The following is a 15,482-nucleotide window of genomic DNA, read 5'->3' as shown; positions in this document are numbered from 1 at the left end:
GTAACCCAAAAACATTTTTTTTCGCGGATTCTAAAAAAAAAAAAAAAATTATGCAACTTGCCACGTGTGCTACCACCAATAGTAAATATTCTAAGCTTCACATATGACCGCTTGCCTGACTAAACATTGTTGTTTGTCAAGAACAATTGCGATCGTATGAAATCACGTGGGAAAAACTCGTTCTAAGCACGCGACCGTTGGCATGCAGTGAATACTCATAATCGGCGCCGAGATAACTGATGGCCGTTAGCAGGGGGAGTTTTTCTACCAACCCAGAGTTAGAATGCTTCCTTCTTTGTGTTGTAAGCAATCAGGAGACAACTTACACCAAATCTGAGGGTAATAAATTACTATGAGCATTCAAACACAATGGCCTGAGCAGTATATGTGTACACGCTTTAGCTTTTGATGCACCCTTATCTTTCGACACGCTCAACACTAGTGTAAAACGTAGGGCTGTTTCATTCTTAATCAGCATACCATGTGCGTGCTTACACTATATTTTATACAACGTCAAAGCCTACCCGCTTGCATCGTTTTCATTTTTGCACACCACTATACTCTGTTTCCCCTTAAGTTGTACCGCAGGAAAGGCTACAAACGCGAGCTCCTTGCTCTGGGGTAGATCTCGGCGGCACACGGTCTCGTGCATTAAAGGGCTACTCCACCGATTTTTTCATTGTCTCCGATTTGCTTGAAATTTTGCTAAACTAACCAACAAACATCGCGAAAATAGTATCCCAAATATTAGGTCAAAATATTGTTTTTTCGCGAAGTTATTGAATTTACAGTTTTGGTCCTCACCGTGTTTTTCAAGATCGAAGTCTCTACTGGCAACAATGAAAAAGTGACGTCAGTGGAAGGCAGGGGTTCACTCTTTGGGCTGTAGATTTTGTTTAAACTGATTCGAAGCAGTTTCATGGTGTCAAAAGAATGCTTGGGAAGCTCGCTGCAGTACCCGCGCTCCAGCAAGGAACAAATGATTGGCATATTCTATTTTTTGGCTGTTTGCTGGACTGACAAGCCTGCCTGCCACTGACGTCACGGCCCTGAAAAGCGCGCGTATATTTGAATGTTGGTTTTTGCATCATTTTCATTTGCCGATTTCGCAATAACTATAATGAATTTCGCGATTCTAAATATCATACCGGAGAGAGTAAAGGCCGGGGAGTCAGAAAACATAGTTAGTTGAGGTAGCTCAAAAAATCGGTGGAGTACCCCTTTAAGGGCAGCTGCCAACGCTATGAGCTCGCGCTTCTAGCCTTCGCTGCGGTACAACATAAGATGAAACGGAGTATACTTGCGCGCATGAATCACCAAATTAAGACTGGCACAGGATGTCACAAAAACAATTTACAGGGTTGTTTTTTCTTACCACAAAAATAAACTACGCATTGCCTAACGCCCATTTTCCGCCCAAAGGTAGCGCTAGGTCACAACCAGATGCCAAAGTTTCATCCCGAACGGACACCTTATTCAAAAGTTATAAGTGATTTTCTGAAAATTCCAATGGGAAAAATGGAGCCCATTTTTGGCCTGTTTTTCGTTTCTGGTGCCATAGAGCCCCATGTATTCGAAAACTCCGTCGGCTGCTGTTTTCCGATTGAACTTTTCAGAAAATCACTTATAATTTTTGAAGAAGGTATCGCATTGGGCTGAAACTTTGACATCTGGTTGTACCGCTAGCGCCACCTATGGGCGGAAAATGAGCGTTCGGCGATGTCTAGTTTATTCTTGTGGTTAAAAGGAACCCTGTATTTTTTTCTTTTGTAACGCCCTGCAAGTTGCTTAAACTATGTGCAAAAGCTATCAACAGACCCAGAATCTTTGCATGGTCAGTCATGGCACTTATCACCGAATTCGTTATTAAAAGTAATAATTATTCTTTATTGCTGTGAGTTTATTTTTAATCTTGGCATTTTTTTATTGTGCACCAATCCTACTTTGGGTTCACCAAGCTCAACATCTAAACCGGAGTGTCATTTTTTGTGTTTTCCAATCTTGTGGTTTGGGTCAAAATAAACACCTAGCTACCTAAATGAGAAACCTGACCGCCCAAAAAATAGTCTTTTCTTTTAGGTAGTTAATTCCTCAAGCTGGAATTTTGAAACCAGACTATGACGTCATCATGTTTGGCTGAAAATCCACAAAGATCCAAACACATGCACGATAAAAGGGCCGGCGCGTCATATTGCCGCTCGCAGAGCCGAGAAAGCAACGCTCGGTCACGGACTTCTGGAAGATTCGCGTTCATTCTTCCACCAGACGGAACTTTCGCCCTTTTTTCTTATCCTCGAAAGTGCCAGTTCATCCTCGCCCCGAACGCGCGATGCACGAACCTTCTTTGCCGAACTTTCGAGATGGTGACGTGACGCACTCTAGACAAGCAGCTGCCAGCGACCTTGTCGAGTCAGTCTCGCTCTCGCTCTTTGTTACGCTGCCGAATCGCCGCCCGCTTTTCTGCTGCCTCGACGCTCTTTGTTTACTTTTTTTTTTGTTTGGAACAAGTTCGCCGATTAAACCTTTAGTTTTCAGTTCACTGTTCGTCCTCTCCTCACCTTCATTCGTATAAGTATAAATCTGATCACATTGTAATATGTGTCAATGGCCTCTGAAATCTCCGGTAACGGCGCGCAGGCAATTTTACATTTTCAACGCGTCAGTAGTTTTGTTGTGCATGTGTCTCGCCATTTGGCTCAGGACAATTTTCGCGTTTTGTTCTGCCTACATTTGCTGGAGACGTGAGCTCGGAGCGTGGCAACTGGCCCCCTTGCACGAGAACTGGCGCAGCCGTGCGCGTTCCAAAGAAAGCTCATGCAGAGAAAACCAAGCAAGGGACCAGGGATGTCAAATTCTGGATATAGAAGAATATCCAACTGTATCGAAGCGCCACCACACACGATTTCTCGCATTGATGTATAGGCCTGGAAGGCGATCCCACCGCCATCTGTTGGTTCAGAATCACACTAACCAGGGGTGGGGTTGCACCTTAACGTCGTATTTGAGGGCGATGTTCAGAGCGCATGCTCAGAACGAGCTCACATTAATAGTCTGCTAAGACCGGCAACCTTGATGGTTCTAAATGCACGCTTCAAAGGACTGCGGAAGCTCGCCGTCAGCACGCGCTCAGCAGCAGAGCACACGGATATGGCCGCCAGTGAATGCTCCCTATAGCTGGCTGAGCGCTCGTCGAACACTGAGGCTTCATCCAAGGCAATTAGCTCGCGGTTTTAGCATGCGCGGCTAACAATAGTCCATGCTAAGGCGAGATGAGTGTATTGGAATGCTCTTGTATGCGTTTTTTTCGACGTCGCTCGTAGAGAATTCATGCACGCCGGCTAAAATATGTCCTTGAACAAATGGCAATCTTGCCACGAGAAAGCTGTACAATACCCTAGTTACACTAGAGCTTTTAACTGTCATTAAACCAACGATAGTTGACTCAATCGCGATCGACCGGAGCTACATGGCGGCGCTAACTGTCATTAGCCGCTAACAATAATAAACCCAGACCCCTTTCGAAAGTGTGCGCTCCGTTCGGAGCTGCGGAATCTTTGCGCAATGGCGGACACAAGTGCAAGCTTCTATACTTCGTTTCACCTTATGTGCGAGCGAGGGCAAAGCTGGAAGCGCGAGCACGAAAGCTCCGTGCGTTCAGGCTTTGCTCGAGCGCGCGAGCTGGGGAGAAACGCAAAAAGCGCTGGTCTCGTGCTTTTAGCTTTGGCTTCGCTCGCAGATAAGGTGAAACGAAGTATAGGGGTTCGAATGCGTCCCTGTTTACGAGCCCTCGTGCAGCGGGAGCACCCAAGTTGAAGCTACCCATTCCCGATACTTGCACGTTCGCGGCGTCGGTTGTTCCACCATTGTGCAGTGGATCGGAGTTATTTTCAATCCGTACGTGACTTTCGAAAGGGGTCTATTGACTTCAACTGAGCTGGCCTACCTCAGTTAACTGATGGGCGTCTGCCCCAATAGAGCTAAAGATGGCGTCATCTGCCACAATGCCGCTCATGGCCCGTATTAGCTAAGCATTTGCTATTGCGGAAGATCAAGGGAGGTATCTAGAATATATCGTAGCAGCAAATACTGTCGGCAGAGGTATGATTCGAAGCCAGAGCTGCCACTAAAACGAACATGGCAGGTCGCGGAAGCCAAATCTCGGCAAGGGTGGCCATAATGATGTCGGTGCCGATAAGACTTTTATCATGTATCACTTGCTTTTAATTACTGCGAAACGTTCTAATTACAATTTTTTACTCGAAAAAACAAAAAGCAAAAACAGGTTCGTTTTTTTTCTACACGTTTATAATGAATAAAAAGTATGCAAATAATTAATTTGCAACACTTAAACAAAAGGCAATGTGAGAACAGTTTTAGTATTGTTTCGGTTTCACCTGTGCGCCTTGACGCGCACCTCAACTCGGGTTGTTTGGCCTATGTACTGTGTAACACCGCACAACTCAGTTGGGCTGAGTCACACTTGGAAGATGTCAACAATCGTTAGCTTGATGACAGTTAAGAGCGCTAGTGTAACTACGGTATTAGAGCTTTGGCTAATTGGCACTGTCTCAGAGCTCGCTTTTTTTTTTTTTTTTTTTTTTTGTGCAAAACGTTGGTAGCGAGAATGGAATCCACCATTCGTTATTTGACTATCGGAGGTCGCTCATGTACAATTTTTGTGTTAAAAATTTCTAGATCTATGTTGATGTATGTTAAATTGTCGCTGATATTTGCTGCTGCAACGAAAATCACTTAAACACAATGATGCTGCAAACGTTGTTTATCTCTAAGTTCTCTGGTAGCTTTACTTTCACCACGCGCTCTAAAAGAATGTCTGTGTGGCATTTTTTTACAAAATTGTTTGTTGCGGCACAACTATGTTCCTTAAAGATAAAATGATTGACAGTACGCTTGTAATGCATTGGAAGCTCACTCCTTTATTTGCCAACACAAAAAAAACAGTAATTTAGAGGACCAGGCCAGTTTTATGTCGATTGGGTAAGCTAGAATATACGCTTCTTAAAATATTGAAAACTCAGCACTTGCGGGCGTTATTTATGCACAGATTGCTATTTTTATTTGCTTTGATTCATATTTTTAAGTAGCTTATTCGATAATTCATTGGCGTTGGGAGTTTACTGTAAAAACCGCCATGTACCTAGGAAAATTGGCCTCTTTTATGTGCTGCCCGCAATAAATGACCAGGCATGATTGTCCTACCCATACTAGAACTCGCGCAGCCTTGTTCATCGCAGGCAACATTCAACATCAAAAATATCTAGCGCGTCTACTGCATATACTGCGTCTACTGCATATTAAAAAATATGGTATGAAAACTTTGCTCTTAAACATTACTGTTTTAGGCGGAGGAGGGACTCGCACACGGTGTCCAAGTCAATAACAAAGTTGTAAATTTTGAAAAACGATCGCCTCCTTCTTTTCTGGAGTGTTTCTCTACAACACACCGCATCAGTAAAACAGGGTCCCATATTATTTTTTTTATAAAAAAAAAGATTGTGCGAAGAAATCATTTGAGTTGTGTGTATGTTTATACAGCCTAGAGCATGATCTGCTTCAGCGGGCGACAAGACTCCCAGCTGTAGACGATAAATTTAGCCAGTGCAGTACAACCGCTAGCCTGGTTTTTTTTAACGTGCATCACGCAGTAGTGATAGACGACCGCACGGCGGTACGATGTTCATCCAGATCGAAACGGGCAAGGGTGGGGAATGAACCCAGGATCCTGGGTTCTGCAGCGCGAGCTTTGTCACCACGTGCTCCGATTTGTTTAAGTGGAAAAAGGTTTTAGTAAATGGAACAGATTTAGGTGAAACAGGAAATTCCACCTAAAAAAATCAATGATAGAAAGATGAAAAAACAGGCATTCCACTTAAAATCATTTGATCCGCTAAAAATTTGCCCGGGCTCAGTCGAAGTTAGTGGAACGCTAGCCTAATACAGGACTTAACTGGAACCTAAGTGGAAAGAGATTAAGAGTGTACCCATAGCTTTTTCATCACTGACTGCGAGGAAGGCAAGAGGCCGCGCTTTCAACGTCCATTCCACACATTCGGAATTGTTGTTCTTGGAAGACGATAAACGAGAAGCTTGCTTTGAGCATGCGCTGTGAACAACGTCCAACGATATGACGACCCTGGAATGCCCCGTATAGTGTCGACAGCTTAATTTACGCTTGGAAAAACCTGTGGCAAACAGTCCTACGGCTGGTAGACATATTTACTTCATTGTCCTCCGTTGCGTGGAGCCCTTACGCTGAAATATATAAACCCTTGAGCATGGGAAAAGGGCGTTTTAGAGACAAACACCGTGGCTACTAACTTGCGAGCCCTACATTTTAAGTTTTACACCCTTTTTAACGATAATATGAGTTGTTGTTGCAGGGAATACCATTTGTTTTTAGCGTGTTTGTTGCGTTCAGAGATGCTTGAAACAGCTTGTTTTAGCGACTATAGTGAAACAATTATTTGCTCGCGGACTTAATTTACGATAATTTTACAATTTAAAACAAATATCGCCGAAAAAAACTCTCGTGAATGTATTATTCTGTAGTAACTAATACATATAGTACCACTCCCAATCGCGAAATCGTTTACCCATGAAATATTCCTAAATTTCACACTCCGCCGAATTCGGTAAATATAGAGTCCACAAAAATAAAGTAGTTTACAGTATATCGAATAACTATTGCTTGTAAGAATAATTTGTACTTAGAGATACATTCCACGAACTTAGATACAATATACTCCTCGTGAAGTATTGGTGAAAACAATAAAGCAATGTACATGTAACACTCGTAATTGCGGAGACGGGCACCAGCGAATGTCTGTCTTTGAAATGTGGAGTATGTAAGGCGGTGGAGCAATGAACAAGGTCGTGATTCCTATGCTAAGTGTGATTCATCACGCCTGTACCTGATGTTGCTGCGCACGTGAGACCTGCATCTGTTTCTTGCTGCTTCTAAGCATGTGGCTGCTAAAATATTACCCCTTGAAAGATACTAATATCGCTAGCACTTTAGTTTTAGGCTGTTCACCAGCGCCTTAAGAGTGTTACGGTTAAACCCTATGGGTGTTAAGTTAGCCCTATGGTGCTATCCCTTAAGGTGTTACTAGGGTGTTCCTCTTAACACCATAGGGCCAGCAGTTAGGGCGCCAGTCCTGGGACACGCTGATTTACACTCTTTAGGGCGTAAAGGCTCTAGTGCGTTAAACAATTTCGAATACCTAAACATTTCGATGTGCACAGCTGTGCAGGACGGGGCCGGGGGTGGCAGTGGCGCCATGAGTGCAGCGGGTATGGCCATCGGCATCGACCTAGGCACCACGTACTCGTGCGTCGGGGTGTTCCGCCAGGGCAAGGTGGAGATCATCGCCAACGAGCAGGGCAACCGTACCACGCCCAGCTATGTGGCCTTCACCGAGCACGAGAGGCTTATCGGGGAGGCGGCCAAGGGCCAGGCGGCGCTGAACCCAACCAACACCATCTTTGGTGAGTGGTACAACTTGAGCACGCTGAGTTGAATTATGGGCTCTGAGCTACATAATAAATTGGGTACTATGTTGGCAGTATAAAAGGAAAAATTTAACCATTTTCAAGCTTTTCTCTACTAGGTTGCCAATAGGCAAGGAAGGGATCGTGCCCATTATACGACGTGTTTTAACTAGCTTATCATTCCTATTCTGGGTAGTAGATGCATATTGTACTCACTATGGATTACAGATAATTAAAAAAAACACTGCCAACGTTTCTGAACAAAATGACCCGGTATAATTTTGATAAACAATCCTGTAGCATGTATGATAATAGGAGATATTGTCTATCAAAGTAATTACGTGATTACACTGATTCCCTCGTTGGTGTGTTTTGTTTGCTGTTTGTTTTGATATTAGGAGATATTTTTCTATCAAAGTAATTATCTGATTACACTGATTCAACCGTAAATGTTTTTTTCTTTGTTCTTTGCTTTTATTGTTTTTCACTTTATATAATTTCTTGTGTATGCTTTTGCAACCTCTGGGTATCTGTAAAGGGGCTGAGGACCAGTCAAGCTGATCAGACAGCTTTTTTCCTCAGCTCCCACCATAATTATATGGTGAATAAAAACTATTATTATTATTACTTTATTACGCTTTTTTTCTTCCTTTGAGCACGTGATACTTGAAGGCGGAAGCCCCTGGGCGGCACAATTTCAAGAAGAAAAAAATAAGGTCATCATTCGAAAAATATTAAAACAAAAAACCACTGGTGCTCGCCAGAGGTTACGCAAAAGACGTAAAAAGAACACAGATACCGCATTAAAAGATAAAGCTCTCATTTTATTCGCCTTAAGTTCAGCGACAACATAACAAATCTACTGAAATTCAGGACCGCGAATTAATGGTGTGACATAGTTCATCTCTTGGGATGGCTCTACCGACACGGGGGACAAAGATGACGTAAACTGTGCGCTTTGTGGTCGTGACCCAACATAGAACGGTTGCCGTTTTTAAACATGGTGTCAGAAGGGATTTCTCAGAACACGAAGAAACCGCAAAAAGCTCCTGATACAAAATTTCACCTGTCAACCTCAAGGTACGCAGTCATGAGGTTATGGCTTTGTTCTAAATAACTTCAATCGAGCCATTCACATTCACCACTCCTTACGAAAGGCCCGGATAGAAGAAACATCTTCTTTAGTACTGCACAACCTCGGAATTACAAGAGGAAGCCGAAGAATGAGCAAGTTCACACAGATGTCTGCTTAATGAGAGCACAAACGGGAGCCATCTTTACTACGTTCAACTTAACTCCCGCAAACGCTAAAGTGTTCGAAGTGATCCTGCCTGTTACTATAGCTATTCCTTTCCAAGACGCAACATAATCTTTGAGAGAGCACGCTTCAACAACCGAACTCAGAGAGAATGTGAACCTGGAAAAAAATTGCAACGGCTTTGTATGCTCTGGAGTCTAGAATTTAGTTGATATTTACAGGTTGGGTGAACTAAGGAAGAACTTACCAGAGGTTGCTAGGTGGTAGGCCTGCAAGACAGAAAGGATTTAGGAAGACGACAACTGGACTCCACATTGGACTTAATGAGGGCACTGACAATCGCTCAACAACTGGAGACTGTCCGTCAGCAAACGAAATATATAGGGGCCCAGAAAGCAGAGCATTATAGCAGGCGAAGTTTATGCCGGACGAAAATATACTGTGCCACAAAAGCTGCAGTGGCTGAGGAACGGATGTTGACACAAAGTTACCAGTGCAGGGGCCCTGAAGTCGTCAAACACAAAGTTGGTGCCAAAAGTTCGCGGAACGCGCCGATTGGACATCGGCGATAAAAGCGCGAAGTCATCGTTGTGAGTCTAATCGGTGCGCTCCATGAACTTCGGCGCGAGTTTAGAAGCCCAGCACCCAGAATCTAGAACGATCCTGTGCCGTAGTGTGGACATCAATCACGCCCTCGAGCACTCTACCCAGCCGGGTTTGTGGATTTATTGGAGTTGTGGGAAAAGAGGACACATTATGACTGTTTGAAGGTCGACGTCTAATGTCAAGATTGTTGCTGAGCGGGATAAAGAATTTCTCTCTGAGAGACACTTAAAAAGGTATCAGAGCCTACCTGAGCAACAAGTAAAAACAATGAGCGGGAGTTAGGATTTCTTGGCACAGCCTCGCATAATTAAGCTTCAAAGTGGGAGGTATTAGTACTTGTTCAAAACCTCCCCGTACTCGTCGATATCGGCCATGGTGCTGATGAAATGGTGATCCCGGAAGGCCTTTTCAGAGGTCCCTTTGAAGACACTACACTTCACCCGTCAAGGCGCAAACTTCAGGCACCCGATTTTGATGCAGAAGATGGAAAATTGAAGAAAATGGAAATGACTGAACCAGTAGAGTGGTGCGTCCCGATTGTGGTGGCCTTCGGGAGCCATACGTAACTGTGTTGACTTCACACAACTCAGTCAATATGCTCAAATAAAATGGCACCCGATTCCTACCATGTAACACTCTTTGGGGGTGCTAAACAAAGCAATCATATTCTCAAAGAATCAATGCCAACTTGGAATTTCGTCCAATCTCGCTAAGCAAAAACAGTCAAACTTTGACCACAATCATAACATGATTTGGAAGGTTCAGCTTTAAGAGGCTGCTTAAGGGGTATCCACACGAAGGAGAACTCCGCGGACGGATGTGGTGACGTCAACATCCCGGGAAACTCCGTCCGCGGTTCCGCCGCGTGCACTTGCGGAGCTTTCGTGCTGTCGGCACAAAGCCTCCGCGCCTCCGCCACGGAGGAGAACGCGCCGCGAGGCGTCAAAAAAGGGATGACGTATGCCTCACGTGATGCGCGATCCGCGGAGGAAAGTGGCGGATTTCTCCTTCGTGTGGATACCCCTTTAATGGAACCTCTCTGGCGCCAGCAGATTTTTAAAGAAAAATGGCGGAGGACATCTTGTTCCTCTATGGAGTGACACGCCACGTGGACGACGTTCTAATCTTGGGATCGACAAAAGATGAACACGATTTTCGTTTAAGGACAGTCCGTGAGCGCTTAATTAAAGCAGGGATCACGCTAAACATGGAAAGATGTAATTTCAACGTCAAGATTTCCTTCTTAGAACACCTAATCGAAAACAATGAAGTCCAACTAGACCCAGCAAAGCTGTCGGCTATTGTTTGTATGCCACATCCCACATTGAATAATGAGTTGCGACGCATCATGAGAATGGCAACGTATCTTACACGCTCCATGCCCAATGTTGTACAGATGTCGGAACCCCTATTGTCGATGCTAAGCACGAAGCAAGACTTTATGTGGAATCAACTTCAACAGCTCGATTTCGACCAATGAAAAGAAATGCTTTCATCAGACCCAGCTTTAGGCATCTATGATCGAAACTGAAAAACCGTTGCGACCGCAGACATATCTGCGAACGACCTGGGTGCTGTCCTGCATCAGAAGGAAGGACAGCGCTCAAGGTGATAGTATACGCCTCGAGTGTCCTCACAGACATTCAGCGTCAATACGCCCAGATAGAAAAAGGGGGCTTGGCTCTCGTATGGGTCAGTGAAGAGTTTTGTGACTACCTCGTAGGAACAAACTTCACCCTCGAGATTGTTTCAAAGACTGGGCCATTTTGCGGCGAAACCAGCCACGCTCCTGCAAGAAGCAACGGGAAGATATGCACGCCTCTCTGAAAAGTTTAATTCACAATAAAAAAAACGTGGAGTGATTCTTAGTGAGTGCGGTGTGCGATCTAGTCTATATCTCTTATTACGGCCTTGCCGACACGAGGGACGAAGGGCAAGTAGAATGAACTGCGCGTTTTGTAGGCTTCACCGTACGTAGAACGGTTACCTTTTTCACACAGTTTGTTGCAACAGAATAGAAGCACTAGATGCTGTGTCTGCAGCATCTAGTGCGTTTTTGGCTTCACGTTCGCCGAAGTGGTATGCAACCTGGAAAGCTCGCTTTGAAGGCGTAGCATCTACCGCTGATCTTATTTTGCAAGACTATATTAACCTCAGCAGGAGAGACCGATCTCACCAGCCAGTTTGACTACGCCACCGCTGCCGCAATGCATCGAGGGAACTTTAGTCTTTCTGCGGGTGCGACAACCTCGCTGGAGCTCTGCGCGTGCAGGGTACGAACAGTCTCGTGCACTTCCGAATTACCCCTGTGAACTAAAGTTATGGCTGCCTCGCACATGCGTCGAACGCTTGGTGAGATCGGTCTATTCAAAGGCTTCCAGATCTTCCGAACTTTGCTTTATGCTAGCTACACACACACACACACACACACACACACACACATACAAAACAGTAGAAGGAGAAATGGAGAAAACAAAGATGTTCCTTGCTGTTGCCATTGAAAGGGGAGGAAATCGCTCCCGCTCCTCTATTTCACCCATTCATACGCAGCACCGTCTGGAGGCGCTTAAAAAAGGGACGAAAACTCCCTCCTCTACGTTTGCGCCGCCGCGAACATGTTCAATGGCACTGACGGCAACTCGAGTGCTTGGCTCCTTTTTACTTACTTATAGATATCTTATAATGATGCGCCAAAGTTAGGTCGCATAAATAATAATTGCGTTCCTTGCTGTTGCACTAGGCACAGTCTATCTTGCGCATATTAACAATAGAGACGTTTAGTAGATTGTTCTGGTTCTCCCACTACGCTATACGATAAAGCAATCCCACTATTGCCCATGTGCGGTGCTAGCGGAGGAATGCTAGTTTAACAAAATAGCCAGGCGTGTTTCTCGGGGAGAACAACGCCGAATGTGCCCGCTTCGATATTGCGCTTGCCCATGGTAGAGGAAACCTTGCTGCTGCAAGGAGTACAGATTTGTCACTGACATGCCAAAATACGGCAACTTTCGTCGCGTTACTTGCTACATGACAAGTGGGGCACGGAAAGTGAATCGTCGTTATCTCGGAACTTTTTAGCGTGCTCCCATAGCTGCCAAGATCGCTGCTCTATTCGAGTCAACTTAGCAACGCTTTTACTCCCGGAACCTTCGCGAGAAATGTATACTCATAAATTCAAGCGTAGATACCAAGCAACGAAAGATAATTCGTGCGGCGTTTACTTCAGTTCTACGTAAAACAGGACAACAAGAACGAGCACTGCCTTGCGACGACAAACTGCGTCCGACACACGTTGTAGTCCGTCAACGTCGAGACCACGACCGGCTTGCGGGCAACACGCATCTTTTGAACACTCCATCCCCACACCAAAAATGACACTGAAGCGGCGGTTTGTTGAAGGAACGAACAACGGATCCGGAAAACGAGGTCAACTATTCATTCGGGAAGAGCCTACTTGGAAGAAAGGGTCGTACAGACGTTCCATACAGGTTGCGGGCCGAAGTGTGGGAGAAAGGGCGGATCCGCTGTCTTGAAGGAACGCATGATTAATCTCAACCAACGATTCAGCGCTGTTTTTTTTGTTTTTTTAGTTTGCACTGCATTTTTTGTTATATAGCAAATAACGCACCAGCAAAAACAACGAAGAACAACAAAAAAATATGCGGTTGTTTGAGTCCATTATCGCGTGGTTCCCCTCGTTTAGAAAAACGAGCGCGTCTGTACACGACCAAGCAAACCCGACGCCAACAACGCTGACAACAGGAACAAGCCAACCCAGGATCAACAACGCCTACAGGTCGCAGACGTACTGGAGGTACTTATAAAAGAAGCAAGGATGAACATAAGGTTATTGGATAATAAATTAATTTTATATATAGATAGCGACATGAATAGAAGATTACTTACAATTGATGTTGAAACCTTTCGTTTCTGTTAGCTTTAGTGTCCGAAATAGTCTCCAGTGGCCTTGCGTTAGCTCTCGTAACGTTATATTGTGCACCGGGTTGTAAACATTCTACATAAACATGAAAATGCGGCTCCACTACGGTACATATAGCGAAGGTCATAACGGAATGCGTATGGAGTTGCGGGGGCGACGAGACGATTTACGAAAACTCTCAACGAAGACTTTTTAATTCTTTGACTTGAGCAACGTGATGTTTTCAAGCAGATGCATTATATTGCCAAATACAGTCTCATTTTAGTTCTCTGGTGGGATACCAAAGTCATGGTAACTGTGCCTTTATCACTGCTAGCATTACGTTTTCTAAAAAAAAAACGCTTTAGGTTAGCAAACTATAAAAATATTAAATTTCTGTAATTCCGGCGACAAGGCCTGACCCAAGATTTATTATCTGCTGTTACAACCAATATTGTTAAAACAAATAAAATTGTTTGTTTGGAAAATCTATTCAAATGCTTGAGCGACAATTAAAATAAATGACTGTGCCACAAAACTGAAAATCGATTACAGTGGTGCTGATAATTGCAGTCAAGCAATAACTTCATTGCAATGTTCAGCACAAGTGCGCTGCGTTTCAACACTGCATTCTCAACATGATTCACCAAACTTATTGAAAAATATTTAATAAAGTTGTGCTAATTAGCCTAGTAATCTACATTGGCTTTTATCAAGATGTTGAAATAAGAGATTGGGGCTATTCCAGGAGACAATTGAAATGATTAAATAGAGTAATATCTGCTCCGCCTTTTCGTGTTTTTGCAATAAAAGATGTCAGCCACCGGCCAAGTTAGGATCAAAAATAAGACTGCCCTATATAAAGATAGTGCAAACTTGGCATACGTACAGAAGGGCAGAAGTCCACCCTTAGCAAAAAAAGGCCGCACTTGAAACGAGGTTGAAATGTATTCAATATGTATATTCATGTTGCATTTATTCTGTATTATTTTGTCCACATTAGAAATACGCGCGTAAGGTATTCAAAATCTATCATATAATATTAATCAGGGCATTTTTAGATATACCAAAAATGTAATTCCTTCCGCATCAAGATGCCATTTGCGTATAAAAAACTGGCTACACAATTTATATTTTTTTATTTTGGATTTTGTTAGTAAATGGTGTTCCTATGGTATTTTAAGGCACTATTAAATACATCCCACAACCACACAATTCAAGTTTGCCAGGTGTTTGTACCCTGAGCCGCCAAATTTCTACGAGATATAGCCCAAAAATAGCCAAATGTCGATCCAGAAAAGTAGCCCAAAAATAGCCAAAAGAAAAACTGACTATTCGGAATGTTTATTTTAAGAACAAAACACACATAATGCATTTTTATACATCAAATAGAAATATTCACACCACTAGCTCGCTGAACCAACGGCATGCAGAGTACGGGTACATCACTGCGGTATTAAAAAGTGTCAGAAAAACATCTGGAGGACCATAGTCCTTGCAGCATTGCTTTTGCCCCACAGTTCGAATTTAACAGACAAAATGTTCGCCAGCGTTTCCATCGACATCCTGTTTCGCAAGTCCGTTCTTGTGAGGGTGACCTGGGGGGGGGGGGGGGGCTGAACACGCGTTCTACTGCAGCGTTGGACAATGGTAACCTAAGCAACATACCTTCCACTGTATTAATGGGATGCTTAGTATCGGGGCATGTTGACCAGAACGACGTCACGGAAAAACTATACAGATTTAAACACAAAGTATATGTGCACGCCGATCAACAGACAACCTAAAGAATGTGCAGAACAGGTGGTACTGTTGGGGCCGCAAGGAATGGCGCCATCCCTGGTTGAGATGGAGGAATAACAGCACGCGCTTGCATTTGGACAATATTCGGGGGTAAAGAATGGTGAGCAAAGAGCAGAAGAATTTGCTTGCTGTTGCATACTTTTCAGAGTTAAGAGACTGAAGCGCCAAATGTTTACACAACTTACTATAAAAATAACATATTCGAACCTATAAACTTAAATGCTTTGAGGCATTCTGGCGTGCCCAGCACGGTTCAGAAAGTGCCCAATACTAGCCAAATAGCCAACTACCACTTTTTTCCGCCAACGGCAAATATAAAACTAGCCCAATTTGGCTATTTCTAGCCTAACCTGGCAACCCCCCCTCATATTAGAAACGAACACA

General features: G+C 44.0%; 1 protein-coding gene across 1 annotated transcript in view; it reads left to right on the top strand.

Annotated features, from left to right (window-relative positions):
* Nucleotides 1–7,301: 7,301 nt before the first annotated feature.
* LOC8024019 (heat shock 70 kDa protein 1A-like) overlaps nucleotides 7,302–15,482 on the top strand; it is a 58,971-nt gene continuing 50,790 nt past the window's right edge. Inside the window, exon 1 of the mRNA XM_029972157.2 lies at nucleotides 7,302–7,509. Within this exon, the coding sequence (XP_029828017.1) occupies nucleotides 7,302–7,509 (208 nt within the window). The remainder of the gene's footprint in view (nucleotides 7,510–15,482) is intronic.

This window comes from Ixodes scapularis, unplaced genomic scaffold (genome assembly GCF_016920785.2).
Source record: "Ixodes scapularis isolate PalLabHiFi unplaced genomic scaffold, ASM1692078v2 PGA_scaffold0__279_contigs__length_252992795, whole genome shotgun sequence".
NCBI lineage: Eukaryota > Metazoa > Arthropoda > Arachnida > Ixodida > Ixodidae > Ixodes > Ixodes scapularis.
This window is presented reverse-complemented; position numbering and strand designations above follow the sequence as displayed.